The 13,324-nt window shown below is 52.7% G+C and overlaps 1 protein-coding gene and 1 long non-coding RNA gene across 2 annotated transcripts in view; one reads left to right on the forward strand and one right to left on the reverse strand.

The window, feature by feature from the left end:
• The first annotated feature begins 3,712 nt into the window (after nt 1–3,712).
• The window catches only part of LMNA (lamin A/C), a 57,134-nt gene continuing 47,522 nt past the window's right edge, over nt 3,713–13,324 (forward strand). The window contains exon 1 of the mRNA XM_048828931.2: nt 3,713–5,641. Coding sequence (XP_048684888.1) covers nt 5,292–5,641 — 350 coding nt within the window. The 5' untranslated portion in view covers nt 3,713–5,291. The remainder of the gene's footprint in view (nt 5,642–13,324) is intronic.
• On the reverse strand, nt 8,239–9,578 carry LOC125626205 (uncharacterized). The gene is made up of 2 exons (XR_007353696.2): nt 9,182–9,578; nt 8,239–8,612 (listed from the first exon to the last, which is right to left on the reverse strand). It is a non-coding gene; the product is annotated as an uncharacterized LOC125626205 (long non-coding RNA).

Here is a 13,324-nt window from a genome sequence, read left to right on the forward strand (position 1 = left end):
AGGAAGGGGGGGGGGGGGGGCTGGTTGGTTGGTGCAGAGGGTAAAGGGGGCAGGTCGTGGGGGGCTGCCCCCTGGGGGAGCACTGGGTGGGGTAAGTCATGCTCAGCGACGGGGGGGCTGGGGTGGGGCTCCCCTCCAAACGCTGCCTCTGCAGGAAAGAGAAGCGGTGACCCAGGGCGCCCTTCTCCCTCCCCCCCCCCCCCCGAAGTGACCCTGCCCCATTCCAGGCCCCTGTGTGGGGCGGGGGAAAGGGCAGCTCCTTTCCCCTTGCTGTCTGCTGGGCGCGGGAGCCGAGCGCCAAGCAAACCCCTCGTGGGCAGAGCCGGTCAGCCCCAAGCCCCCTTATCCAGTGTACCCCAGAGCCCCTCCTCCGTCTCCCCCAGGCCTTTACCCCTCCTGAGCCCCACACGCTGCCACCCCCAGGCTGTCTCTTGTCATCGCCAGCTACGTTGTGATAGCGCCTGGGAGCCCCAGTCGCAGAACCCGGACCCCCATGGTGCTAGGGGCTGTACAAAACAAAGACAGTTCCTGCCCTTGATCCCATCAGGCATTTGGATCTGCCCCCCGCTCCACAGGGACTGGGCCATAAGTATCTAGATAGCTGCCATCTGAACCGCACCCCACCCCCCGACAGCCTTTATCCCATAGGCCCCCCCCAGCACCTGCCCTTCCCGTGCCACCAACCTTGCCCTCCTTTGCTAACGTAATCCCCGCCCCGATCCCACCTGTGTAACACTGAACCCCCTTTGTCCCTGTCCCCAGCCAAGCTCCCTCCACTCCTGAGCTTCCAAGGCACAGCAGAGTGTAGCAGGGGCCCCTCCAAACTTTCCAGATGTGTGAATCTGAGAGGGGCTTTGTTAAAGGCAGGGGGGCTGTAGGGGAGGGCGCTCCCTGGCTCTTTAAGGTGTTGTCCAGGGGCGGGGAAGATGCCTGCTCCAGTGCCGGATCAGAGCTGCCATCTTGCTCTCATCTGGGCTCATCCTTGGCCTTGCATTCCTGGGCTGGAAAGAGCCTGGAGTGCCCCCGTGGGAGGCAGAGCACAACTGGCTAACTCTCGTGCGTGTCCCCTCCTTGCTCTCCTGTGGTATCCATGGGCGAGGCTTGCAATGAGCAGCGTGCACAGCTGTACACAGAGCAAAACCCTACCGAAACAAACCCCTCTGTGGCACGCCCTGTTCTCCTGGGGAGAGAAGCAGAGAGAACAATGGATATTAGTCCCATTGCTTAGTGCATGACTGGAAGGGGGTGGGGTGAAAGAACCTGCATGGAATTGATTGAGCAATAACCTTCCCTGCCCCTAAAGGGCACTGGTGCTTGCTGGGGCAGTGCCTTCCTGGATTGACGGTGCAGGAGGGCTTCAGTAAAGCTGCCTGTTTTTCATATGGGAGCCTTCCCTATTGGTTAGCGCAGGAGCCTGGCTGACAAGGCGTCTTGCGTTCTATTCCTGGCTCCAGAAGGGGGTGTGGTCTAGTAGTTAGAGCTGGGGACTGGGTACTAGGAGACTTGGGTACTATTCCCAGCTCTGCCACTGATTCATTGTATGACCTTAAGCAAGACACTGCACTGCCCTGTGCCTCAGTTTCCTCCATCAGATAACCTTTGTAAAGCACTGTGAGAGCTAGGAGAGAGGAAAGATGGGCCAGTGGGTTCAGGCCCTAGCCTGGGACTCAGGAAACTGCAGTTGAATTCCCTGCTCTGCCCCAGAGTCCCATTGTGACCAGGGGTGAGTCATTTAGCCTCTCTGTGCTACAATGGGGATATTGGCACGGCCCTGCTGCACAGAGGATGTGAGGATAAATACACGGAGGAATGGGGAGGCCCTGACAGTGATGGGGACCAGGTGTTATAATTTATTATTGCGATGGCACATGGGAGCCCCGCTCACAGACCAGGGCCCCATGGTGCTAGGACAAACCCAAAAGAGAGAAGGACCTTGTCTAGCTAACTAGCCAGATCTAGGGTTAAAAAAGTGCTATAGTTCTCAATCGTTCCAGACTACTGTACCTCTTTCAGGAGTCTGATTTGTCTTGTGTATCCCCACGTTCCGCCTCACTTAAAAACGACTTGCTTACAAAATCAGACCTAAAAATACAAAAGCGTCACAGCTCGCTATTATGGACAATTTGCTGACTTTCTCCTTATAACCATATAATTATAAAATAAATCAGCTGGAATATAAGTTTTGTACTTACATTTCAGTGTATAGTATATAGAGCCGTATAAACAAGTCTGTATGAAATTTTAATTTGTACTGACTTGGCTAGTGCTTTTTATGTAGCCTGTTGTAAAACTTGGCAAATATCTAGATGAGAGGATGTACCCCCTGGAAGACCTCTGCGTACCCTCAGGGATACACGTACCCCTGGTTGAACCCTTGCTATAGAGGGTTATTACTCTCGTAAGCTGATGAGCGAAGACTTCCCTGACTGGGGAGAGGGAGATCAGTCAAGAAGGAAATTGGGATTCGGCTTCGTGCACTAGGAAGGCACCAATTCTGTGTCGCCTCTGGCCCAACAGGTCCCTGGCCTAGGTGTCATCGCTGCGTAAATATGGCTAACGTGTCCCCCCTGGGGACGATGCTGCCCGCAGCAGGCTGGTCCTGAGATCAGTGCAGTCCACGATGCCCATGAATGGGGTGGAGGAGGCAGCCTCAGCTGCTGCTGAGGTGGGGGAATCAGTTGCCACCCTCTCTAGAGGAAGAAGCTGGCTGGATAGTTGCTTCCTACTCTGATCCTGCTGCCAGGTTGGAGGGGGAGAGAAAAGGGGGGGTCCCGTTGTCCCTAGCGATGACCCCCCCTGCACCCACCCACACGCGCACACAGCTGCTTTCTCTGTCAGGACATTGGGCTATCCTTAGCATCCACGCTCTGTGTATCAGCTGCTGACATGTTGTCTGAACCCAGCTGAGCCTGATGGGACTGGGACCCAAAAGCTATCTAACAAGCTCTAAGAATAGGAGGACTTGTGGCACCTTAGAGACTAACAAATTTATTTGAGCATAAGCTTTCGTGGGCTACAGCTCACTTCATCAGACGCATGCAGTGGAAAATACAGTAGGACGATTTTATATACACAGAGAACATGAAACAAGCTCTGCCCGCTAGAAGCGGCTTGGGCCTGGTCTGAGTGACAGCAGTGGGAGGGGAGGGGAAATGTCCTGGTCCTGCCCCCTGCCCTGTGCATCGTCTATGCTGGCCCACCACCTGGTCGAGATGTATTTAGAGACAGCAGTCAGATCTCCTCTCAGCCTGTGCTTTGCCAGGCTCAACAAGTCAAGCTCTTGTAGTGTCCTCTTGTAAGACTGGTTTTCCGTTCCCTGGAGCAGTGGTTCTCAACCAGGGGTACACGTACCCCTTAGGGTACGCAGAGGTCTTCCGGGGGTACATCAACTCATCTAGATATTTGCCTAGTTTTACAACAGGCTACATAAAAAACACTAGTGACGTCAGTACAAGCTAAAATTTCATGCAGACAATGACTTGTTTATACTGCTCTCTATACTATACACTGAAATGTAAGTACAATATTTATATTCCAGTTGATTTATTTTATGATTATATGGGAAAAATGGGAAAGAGAGCAATTTGTCAGTACTAGTGAGCTGTGACGTTTTTGTGTTTTTATGTCTGATTTTGTAAGCAAGTTGTTTCTAAGTGAGGTGGAACTTGCGGGTACGCAAGACAAATCAGACTCCTGAAAGGGGTACAGTAGTCTGGAAGGGTTGAGAGCCACCGTCCTGGAGCATCCTAGTAACACTTCTCTGTGGCTGCTCCAGTGTGAATTCACTCCTGAGTCCCGCCTGGTTTTACTACTAGACCACACTCCTTGCTTTGATCCGAGTATCTTGCCAGCCTTCTGCTTGAACTAGGGGCTTGTCTGCTCTTAAAATGCTGCAGCGGCACAGCTGTGGGACCGGGTGTGGATTTTTCACATCCCTGAGTGATGTAGTTATACTGACCTAATTTCCTAGTGTAGACACAGCCTAATAGACCACTGCTAGTGCTTGGAAGAGAATGCAGGACTCCTGACTCCCTGAAGCTGCCAGATCTGGGCAGTAGAATCCGGGAGTCTTGACTCTCACTAGCCACTGGACAATGTCCCTCACTTTAGGGGGTTACTGTGTATGCTGAGTGGCTGCCTCACCCCAGCACCCACAAGGTCCTTTGATGCCATGACCTGGCCTGGCACAGATCTGGTTTGGGATGGGAGGTGTCTCTAAGAGCTTGTCTACACAAGGGGAAATTGTTGCAGAGTAAGCCTGGCTGTGAATTTAAAGCACAGTAGCTCTCCAGGTGGACGCTCTCATTCCAGCAGGAGGGTGCCTTTTTCTGGCATAGCTTAATCCACTTCCAATGAGAAGTGGGCTGCTTCGTATTCCAAATGAGCATGCCCACATGAGGTTAAAGCAGGTTAAATTCACACCTTTTGTTAATTCGGATAAACTTTCCTGGGTGTCTCCCTGTAGGAAAGGCCTTATTCTGGAACAAGAATGTCCACCTGGGGGGCTATTCTGGTCAACTACCCCATGTAAATAAGCTCTAACTCCTTGTGTGAGCACTCTTATTCTGGAGGCAGGATTGCCTAGTGGATAGAATACTGCACTGGGCTTCAGGAGATCTGGCTTTGCCACCACCCTGCTGGGTGACCCTGAGCAAGTAATTTCCCTGCCCTCTGTCTCAGTTTCCCCACCTGTAAAATGGAGACCATGATACTGACCTCCTTTGTAAAGTGCTTTGAGATCTACTGATGAAGAGTGCCCCAGAAGAGCTAGGGATTGCTGTTTATTATTTTTATTCTGGAACAAGAGTGGCACTTCGCAGTTCAGTTTAAACCCCGTCCAAAGCAGCAAAAACTAAACTGCAAAAGGTGCTCAAATTCCAGAATACTCATACGGGGATTATACCACTATCATTAGAGCTGTTTAAATTCACATCTGAACGCAGGGGGTTGGACTAGATGACCTCCTGAGGTCCCTTCCAATCCTGATATTCTATGATTCTAAGTACATCTCGCTATAACTTTTCCCTTGTGGACAAGCCCTTATTTTAAACATTGCCTGTTCTTCCAGGAGCCTCTGCTCCTTTAAATAATCAAAGCAGGGGGCTGGCCCTATTTTGCCTAGCCGCTCCCACTCCCCCATCTCCTACTTCCCAAGGATATTTGAGCCGAGATCCGTGGGAGTGACTCAGACTGTCAGTACCAGAGAGGCAGACGCAGACGTGGGGAAGGCAGCTCCAGAGATCTGAGTCACCGACCCGTGTTCCCGTCTCTCTGCCAGGCTGTGAACCGCGATGGACACCCCATCTCAGAAGAGGGCCACACGGAGTGGGGCGAGTGGCACCCCGCTTTCTCCAACCCGCATCACCCGCCTGCAGGAGAAGGAGGATCTGCAGGAGCTCAACGACCGGCTGGCCGTCTACATTGACCGGGTGCGCTCGCTGGAGTCGGAAAACGCAGGTCTCCGGCTGCGCATCACCGAGTCCGAGGAGGTGGTGAGTCGCGAGGTGTCGGGCATCAAGTCGGCCTACGAATCGGAGCTGGCGGATGCCCGCAAGACCTTGGATTCCGTGGCCAAGGAGAGGGCTCGACTGCAGCTGGAGCTGAGCAAAGTGCGGGAGGAGTTCAAGGAGCTGAAGGCACGGTAAGTGCCAGGGCAGTGCCCATGCTAAGCAGCGGGGCAGCTGGTAGTGGAAGAATTTCCCTTTTCCCCCCTTACCAAGAATGGGGCAGCCCCTAGAAGCTGGAGTGGGAGCAACCAGAGTTGGCAGCCTTGGGAAAGAGGCCACAAATATCCTGAGGCTGCGGGCCAAGCGAATAGCATGTTTGTAATGTGTTTGGCAAACAGTGAGGGACTGGAGGGGGAAAAAAAACAATCCGGAGGAGGATGGGAAAAATCTCTAACCTGGCTGGGATGTTACTGTGGAAGCGGGGGGGTGGGGGTGGGGATGATTCTTGGCTCCCCCCCACCCCACCCCCAGCAATAAATTGCTGCATGATGGTCAGTGTGTAAATTCAGCCCTGGGTGTTCAGGGGCCGGCGCCGTCCTTGGAGGGGAATTGTCTCGGCAGCTGTCCGCTGGTGTGGAGAGATCCTGATGAAAGTGCCTTTAATAACGTGACATAGAATTAGCAAGGGATCTGATCCGAACTCCCAGGCTTCAGAGGGAGTGGAGAGGGTTCGGTATCCGAATCTGAATCTAAACTCTGCGTCTGGCCTCCGTTTCTCTAATAGGCTGGACGCGGTGCCCTAGATCCAGTTGGCTCTGAATTTCCATCTTGGGGCCTATCTCTATCTTAGATTCTCTCTCTGAGGCTGCTGAATAAGCCAAGCAGTAATTGATCTAGCTGGCCCAGGTGTAGCTGGCCCTGGCTCTCCAGCTTGGAGATCTTGCTTGCCTGGCATATTCCCCCACTCCACCTTTAACAGATTTTTAAATGACTGGCTTGTGCTGAGCTGTCCCTGTTACCTGACCGGGGGTTTTCTGTGCGTTACCATGCGAGATGCCATGCGGGAGGGTCTTTGGGAATGGGCTGGAGCGCAGATCCATGGCTCTGCTGAGCCTCTTTCTATTGCCCTGTGTCTCTTTCGAAACTAGCCTGAGCCTGCATAGACAAATGGGATTCAAGGGCTTGGATTTGGGGTTAACTCTTGGTGTGTCAAACTCACCTTCTTATTGCGGCGCTCTGGGGTGTGATGGGAGCCCCCCTGGTTCTGTCTGACTGGTAGCTTCAAAGTCTGTTCCTCCCCTCCCTATATTGTACTTTCCTTTCCCCTGCTGCTGCCAAACTTGCCTAAACCCCCCTTTCCCCACCCATGCACCTCCCTGCTATACTAGACTTGGCATGGGGAGCTCAATAGCACCAGGTGGCATTCTGCCCATTCCGACGAGCTGGTTCCCTCCCAAGCTTTGGACCTTGGCACCCAACAAGCAAGGGTTGCCTGGGGACTTGGGTTTCCCGTTCTGTCTCTCCTCAGCCCATGCTGCAGAAGCACTTGTCCCCAGTGGACGGTGGTGAAGGTCAGAGGGATCCAAAGGAGGTTGGGAGTGGCTCCTATATCTGGAAAGCTTCAGAGCCCTGCTGTTTCACTCAGTGGTCCTGATTCAAAAGTCGTGGACTCCCATTGACGTCATGGAGTTTGGATCAGAACATGACCCCCTTTAGGGTCTTCAGCTCTGGCGTATTCTGGTCTCTGCTGAGACCAGATCCTTGCTGGGCAGCAGGGGACACTCCCATAGGGCTAAGTCTGCTGTCTCCATCACGCTCCCACCCACAATCCGTTCCAGGGAGCGTAAGCGGGATTCGAATCCAGGTTTGCATGACAGCAAATAAAGCACGTCTCCCATTCCTGCATTATATCTGAAGCGTCTTACCTCCCTGGCTTTGCTATAACGGAGTTTGTTTTCTAAAAGACCCCCAAAAGGGGCAGCCTGCCATGAATAATCAACCCACTCAGAAAGCGGGAGGAACATTTTACAGATGTCTTTAAAAACTGCCCAGGATTTTATATTTAGCTTCCTGTGTCTCTCCCCAACCATGGATCCGTCTCTAGATAACTCTGTGGTCATCTCTGTGCTAGAACTGTAGCTAGTTCTGAATTTAGATCCTAGAGACTCGTTGCTATTTGGAGATGGATTTTGAATGCAGGTTTCCGTGTGCTGAATGTCTGTGTCTGTTTTCCCCTGGCTGTGGGCATGCCGGGATGGGGGAGGATTTTGACGATAATGGGGAGGAAGAGATTTTGCTCCTACAACAGGAGCCGTGTTTTCTAAAGGTTTTGCAGCCTTAAACGTTAAAACCATCCCCTCGATCTTTTTCTTAAGCCATCCATTACAATAATGCCCAGCCTGCAGCCAGCTCCTGCTGCTGTGTGGCTGTTACACAGCTGCCCTGCTCCACTCCAGAGATGGCTGCATTGCAGTGATCCCTGTATATAATCTGTACGTTCTGTTGCTCACTGGAATGGAATGTGCATTCTTGAAAACTGGATGGTGCTGCTGCCATTCTCTGACACAACAGACCCCCTTGGAAAAAACTCCCTTCCCCGAGGGGTTTCCCAAATGATCACTCTCCTGTTCTGAACCTCGTTATCAAAAGCGACTGTTGGTGACTCAGGCCATTTATCTTGAAAGCCCCCGCTCCTATCTTTCTTTGTGCTTGGAGAACAGGCAGTGACAGTGGTTACCAAGAGACACCAAAGTGTTGTGATGTCTCAAACAGAGACCTGTGAATCAGCAGCGAGAGTAAAGAACAGGGTTTATTTCCCCGGATGTCAATATTGAATTATTCATTTACTACTTAGAGTTACTGTACCGGTTACTGTCAACATGATGAATTCTGGGAAGAGCTTGATAATGAATGTAGGGGTGGGTGAGCATGGAGGAGTTGTGTTGGGTTTCAGGAAACTTTCTGATCTGAAAAGTCCTCGTAATGAGCAGGATTTATTGCGTTCTGCTCTGATTGCTTCCTCGGGGCTGTGAAGTTACTCAGAGGGAGGCACAAGTTAAATGAATCAAAACAACTCCGCTTTGGGGAGGCGTTCCAGTAGAAATAGCATTTCGTGCCTCTGTAGCGTGACTCCTCTGAGGTTCTCAAAGCACTTTAATACACCGCCTGCAAGAGAGGTAGTTACTAGACTCACTTTACACATGGAGGGAAGCTGAGGCACAGAGCTAAAGTGACTGGTTCGAGGCCCTTCACTAAGCTGGGAATGGAGTGCAGGGGTCCTGGCTCTCATCACCCAGCTCTAACCACAGACAATATCCAGCGTCTCCTTTGTATGGGAGAGATCTGGGTTGGAAAGAGCTCTGCTCTGATCCATGCTAAAAGCGGGAGGTGTAGGCTGTTTGTTCTGAGCAGCCTTTCGCGCCGATTTCTGGGATAAAGATATTTGGGTCCGGTGTTCAGGGAGGCCTCCGTGAATTTACCTTCGTTTCTCTTCCTGGGGCTACTGGCTTGGAGAATAGCTGGCCTTCGTGGCGGCCCCATAGAGTTGACTGAATCCCCTACTACAGGCTAGGAAGGGAATTCCATAGGATAATCTTTTGTGGCAAAAGCTCTGGATTGGGCAGTCAGGGCTCCTGGTCCCAGCTGGGGCACTGTGACCTACAGAACAAGTCCTGTCCCCTCTCTGTTGCTCAGTTTCCCCCTTTGTAAAAGGAGCCGGGGACAATAACACTTACCCAGGTCCCAGAGGGGGCTGTGAGGCTGGACTCATTGGGCAGGACAAGGAAGTCAGGCCTCCTGCAGTCACTATTCCCATTGCTAAAGGGGTGCAACATGCTACCAGCTGAGAACAGGTTCTGAGCTTGCTTTGAGCTGGGGTAAGTGGCTTCACAGGGGGACGGAGGTTGGAGCCCATTGTCTGAAATACTCTGAGCTGCCCTGGTGGAAGATTCTCTAGGAGCATGACTAATCCAGTCCACGCGCGCATTCAGTCTTGTATCTAGAGCTGAGGCAGAAACATTTCCTTGGTATCTTCCCCCACCAGGCTCCCAGACCTCCTGTGTGAGCGTTATCTGGGCCGAGCAGCCACTGTTCCATTAGAAGGGCTGGTGCCTACAGCATGGGAGAGATGACGAGAACAAGCCAAGTGTCTAAAGGCTGGTGGTTGTCAGCACCCAGCGTCTCACGCTCATGAGCTCTGCTTTGGGTGTCTCATACCCCAGGCTGGTCAAGCCACTAGTGTGGCTGAATTCACCTGGCAGGGCGTGTCAGGAGAATCATAGAATCATAGAATATCAGGGTTGGAAGGGACCCCTGAAGGTCATCTAGTCCAACCCCCTGCTCGAAGCAGGACCAATTCCCAGTTAAATTATCCCAGCCAGGGCTTTGTCAAGCCTGACCTTAAAAACCTCTAAGGAAGGAGATTCTACCACCTCCCTAGGTAACGCATTCCAGTGTTTCACCACCCTCTTAGTGAAAAAGTTTTTCCTAATATCCAATCTAAACCTCCCCCACTGCAACTTGAGACTATTACTCCTTGTCCTGTCCTCTTCTACCACTGAGAATAATCTAGAACCATCCTCTCTGGAACCACCTCTCAGGCAGTTGAAAGCAGCTATCAAATCCCCCCTCATTCTTCTCTTCTGCAGGCTAAACAATCCCAGCTCCCTCAGCCTCTCCTCATAAGTCATGTGTTCTAGACCCCTAATCATTTTTGTTGCCCTTTGCTGGACTCTCTCCAATTTATCCACATCCTTCTTGAAGTGTGGGGCCCAAAACTGGACACAGTACTCCAGATGAGGCCTCACCAATGTCGAATAGAGGGGAACGATCACGTCCCTCGATCTGCTCGCTATGCCCCTACTTATACATCCCAAAATGCCATTGGCCTTCTTGGCAACAAGGGCACACTGCTGACTCATATCCAGCTTCTCGTCCACTGTCACCCCTAGGTCCTTTTCCGCAGAACTGCTGCCAAGCCATTCAGTCCCTAGTCTGTAGTGGTGCATTGGATTCTTCCGTCCTAAGTGCAGGACCCTGCACTTATCCTTATTGAACCTCATCAGATTTCTTTTGGCCCAATCCTCCAATTTGTCTAGGTCCTTCTGTATCCTATCCCTCCTCTCCAGCGTATCTACCACTCCTCCTAGTTTAGTATCATCCGCAAATTTGCTGAGAGTGCAATCCACACCATCCTCCAGATCATTTATGAAGATATTGAACAAAACCGGCCCCAGGACCGACCCCTGGGGCACTCCACTTGACACCGGCTGCCAACTAGACATGGAGCCATTGATCACTACCCGTTGAGCCTGACAATCTAGCCAGCTTTCTACCCACCTTATAGTGCATTCATCCAGCCCGTACTTCCTTAACTTGCTGACAAGAATACTGTGGGAGACCGTGTCAAAAGCTTTGCTAAAGTCAAGAAACAATACATCCACTGCTTTCCCTTCATCCACAGAACCAGTAATCTCATCATAAAAGGCGATGGAAGCGATGGTGCTACTCATAGCTCTGTTGTCAGCAAACGCAGGCTTGGTTATGATCTGGTGCTGGGGACGTTGACTCGCTTAACAGAGATGCTCTCCCCTTGCCGTAGATACAGCCCTGCTTCCTTCCAGGGCTGGAGTCTCTAGTTCTTGCTGGTGAAATTAACACTGGAGAAAGCCCAATGTTAATTTCACTGTGCGTTGACTCAGGCCAGGAGCTGAATGCTAAGTTAGTGCTGCTTTCTAGCTCCTTTCCTCAAGGGTCTTGGCTGGTGGTTTGGCAACTGTTCACCGAGCCTCCCGACAACTTTGTGCAGTAGGAGATACATTATTGAACCCATTTTAGCAATGGGGAAACTGAGGTAGAATAAGGCTCAGTGACTTGCCCAAACTCACTGATTCTGTCTGGAACAGGACTCATCAGTTCTGACTCCCCCATTCATCCCCCTGCCCCTTGCTCTGATCATTAGATCACACTCCCCTCCCAGAGGTGGGGGTCTGGACCCAGGAGTCCTTGAAGTCCTCTGCTCTAAATGGTAGGCCACACTCTCTCCTGAAGGCATTCCAGTCCATTGAATCTGCCCGGTGCAGGCAGTGAGAGTATAAGACCAGGTCTACACTAAAAAGTTAAGTTGACCCAGCTGCATCAATAAGGGGTATGAAAAAGCCACACCCCCCGATCAACAAAGTTACGGTGACATTACTCCCAGTGTAGACAGTACTGGGTCCAAGGAAGAATTCTAGCTACCACGTCTCGGGAAGGTGAATTAACAACAGTGTCGGGAGAACCCCTCCCGTTGCTGGAGAAAGTGTCTACACAGTGGTGCTGCCGTAGTTGTTTAAATGTAGACAGAGCCCACGTCTCGGTGCCCCTGCCACAGCCCTGCGTGGACAGGTACGGGGGGCGGTGTCTCCCTGGCCTGTTTTGCCCTGGGGCACTCGCTCTAGTGTTAGCAGTTTCCATGCTCCAATCCCCGTGCCCTGCCGTAGAGGGTGTGGCTTATCGCTGGGCTTCCAACAACATCTGGGCAGGGGGTGGCACATAGAGTGACCAGATATCCAGATTTTATAGGGACAGTCCCGATTTTTGGGTCTTTTTCTTATATAGGCTCCTATTACCGCCCCCCCCTCCATCCCGATTTTTCACATTTGCTGTCTGGTCACCCTAGCTGGCACGTGCCAGAGAGATCTCGTTGCAGGGTTGGGCTCTCCCAGTGCGATTGATGGTGGGAGACGGGCCGCAGTTGGCACTTGAGGGAGCTCCGAGCTGCCCTTGCTGAAGGCAGGCACACAATAGGCGCCTTCTTAAGGACCAGGGCTGGGCCCGCTGCATGGAGGTGAAAGGTGACGAAACAATAGACCACAGTGCAGCAAGGGCTGGGTTATGATTAACTACCTTGCTCAGGGAGGCACAGCAATCATGCATCCCGGGCAGCTTTTTGCCATTGCCTAACTCTTCCCACTCTCCTGGCAGTGCCCAGGTAGCTCTGTCAGCCAGAGCCCTCGTACAGACTGGGTAGGGGCATCTTGTTCCGGCTCTGAGCAGGGCTGGGTGGCGTGATGGTGAGAATGCCAGGGCCCAGTGGGTGCTAGCAGTCCAAGTGGCAGGGACTGCACCTGTGCTGGAAGAATGGAGGCAGCTGGAGAGAGCATTGCAGAAACATCCCATAGATTATGGCCTGGCACAAGGCAGATGGACACACGCTTGGCCTGCACCAGTTCAGGACACCAGCCAGAGCCCTGTCCTGTGCTGGTCTCTGGCAGGAGCTGCCTGCTGGACCGTTGCTCCTGTGCTGGGCAGAGCTGGCTCTGGGGTGGGGCCAGCCGCACGTGTCCCTAACAGCCAGGCTTGCCTGCCTGCCCCAGCAGCCTGCTGTTTTCCAACGGGCCAGTTGTGCTCCAGGGCATTCCCTGGCAGCTTGTGATTGGGTGGTGGAGTGGTAGTCTCCAGGTGGTTTGGATTTAAAGTGTGAGATCACGTCAGGCACGAGGGCTTGGCAGTGCTGGGGCGGCCCATGTCTGACTCACAGCTGCAGGCAGCAGCCAACGCCCTTCCCCTCCTGCATCACACGGCCTGGGATTCATGGGCCTCCCCTATCAGGCCCAGCCAGGCTGGAAGGATTGCAGCCAAAACATGCACCCGCCCGGTACCCCTTAGATCTGGGCCCCCTTCATGCCACCCGCTGTGCCACGTCACACCCGTGGTCCTGCGCTGTGGTCCCTGCCCCCACGGTGGCGATTTTCTCCAGCCCCGGCCTGTCCGTGCCTCTGAAGGACAGCTATGTCTGCACTGGTGCATCCTGGGAAAGCCTGGGTCATGCTCCTGGCCTGCCTTAGCTGCTGGAGGAGAGGATTGTCAGATGACATGAGATACCCTAGGCTGCTCTC

Source organism: Caretta caretta, chromosome 24, assembly GCF_965140235.1.
Source record: "Caretta caretta isolate rCarCar2 chromosome 24, rCarCar1.hap1, whole genome shotgun sequence".
Classification (NCBI taxonomy): Eukaryota; Metazoa; Chordata; order Testudines; family Cheloniidae; genus Caretta; species Caretta caretta.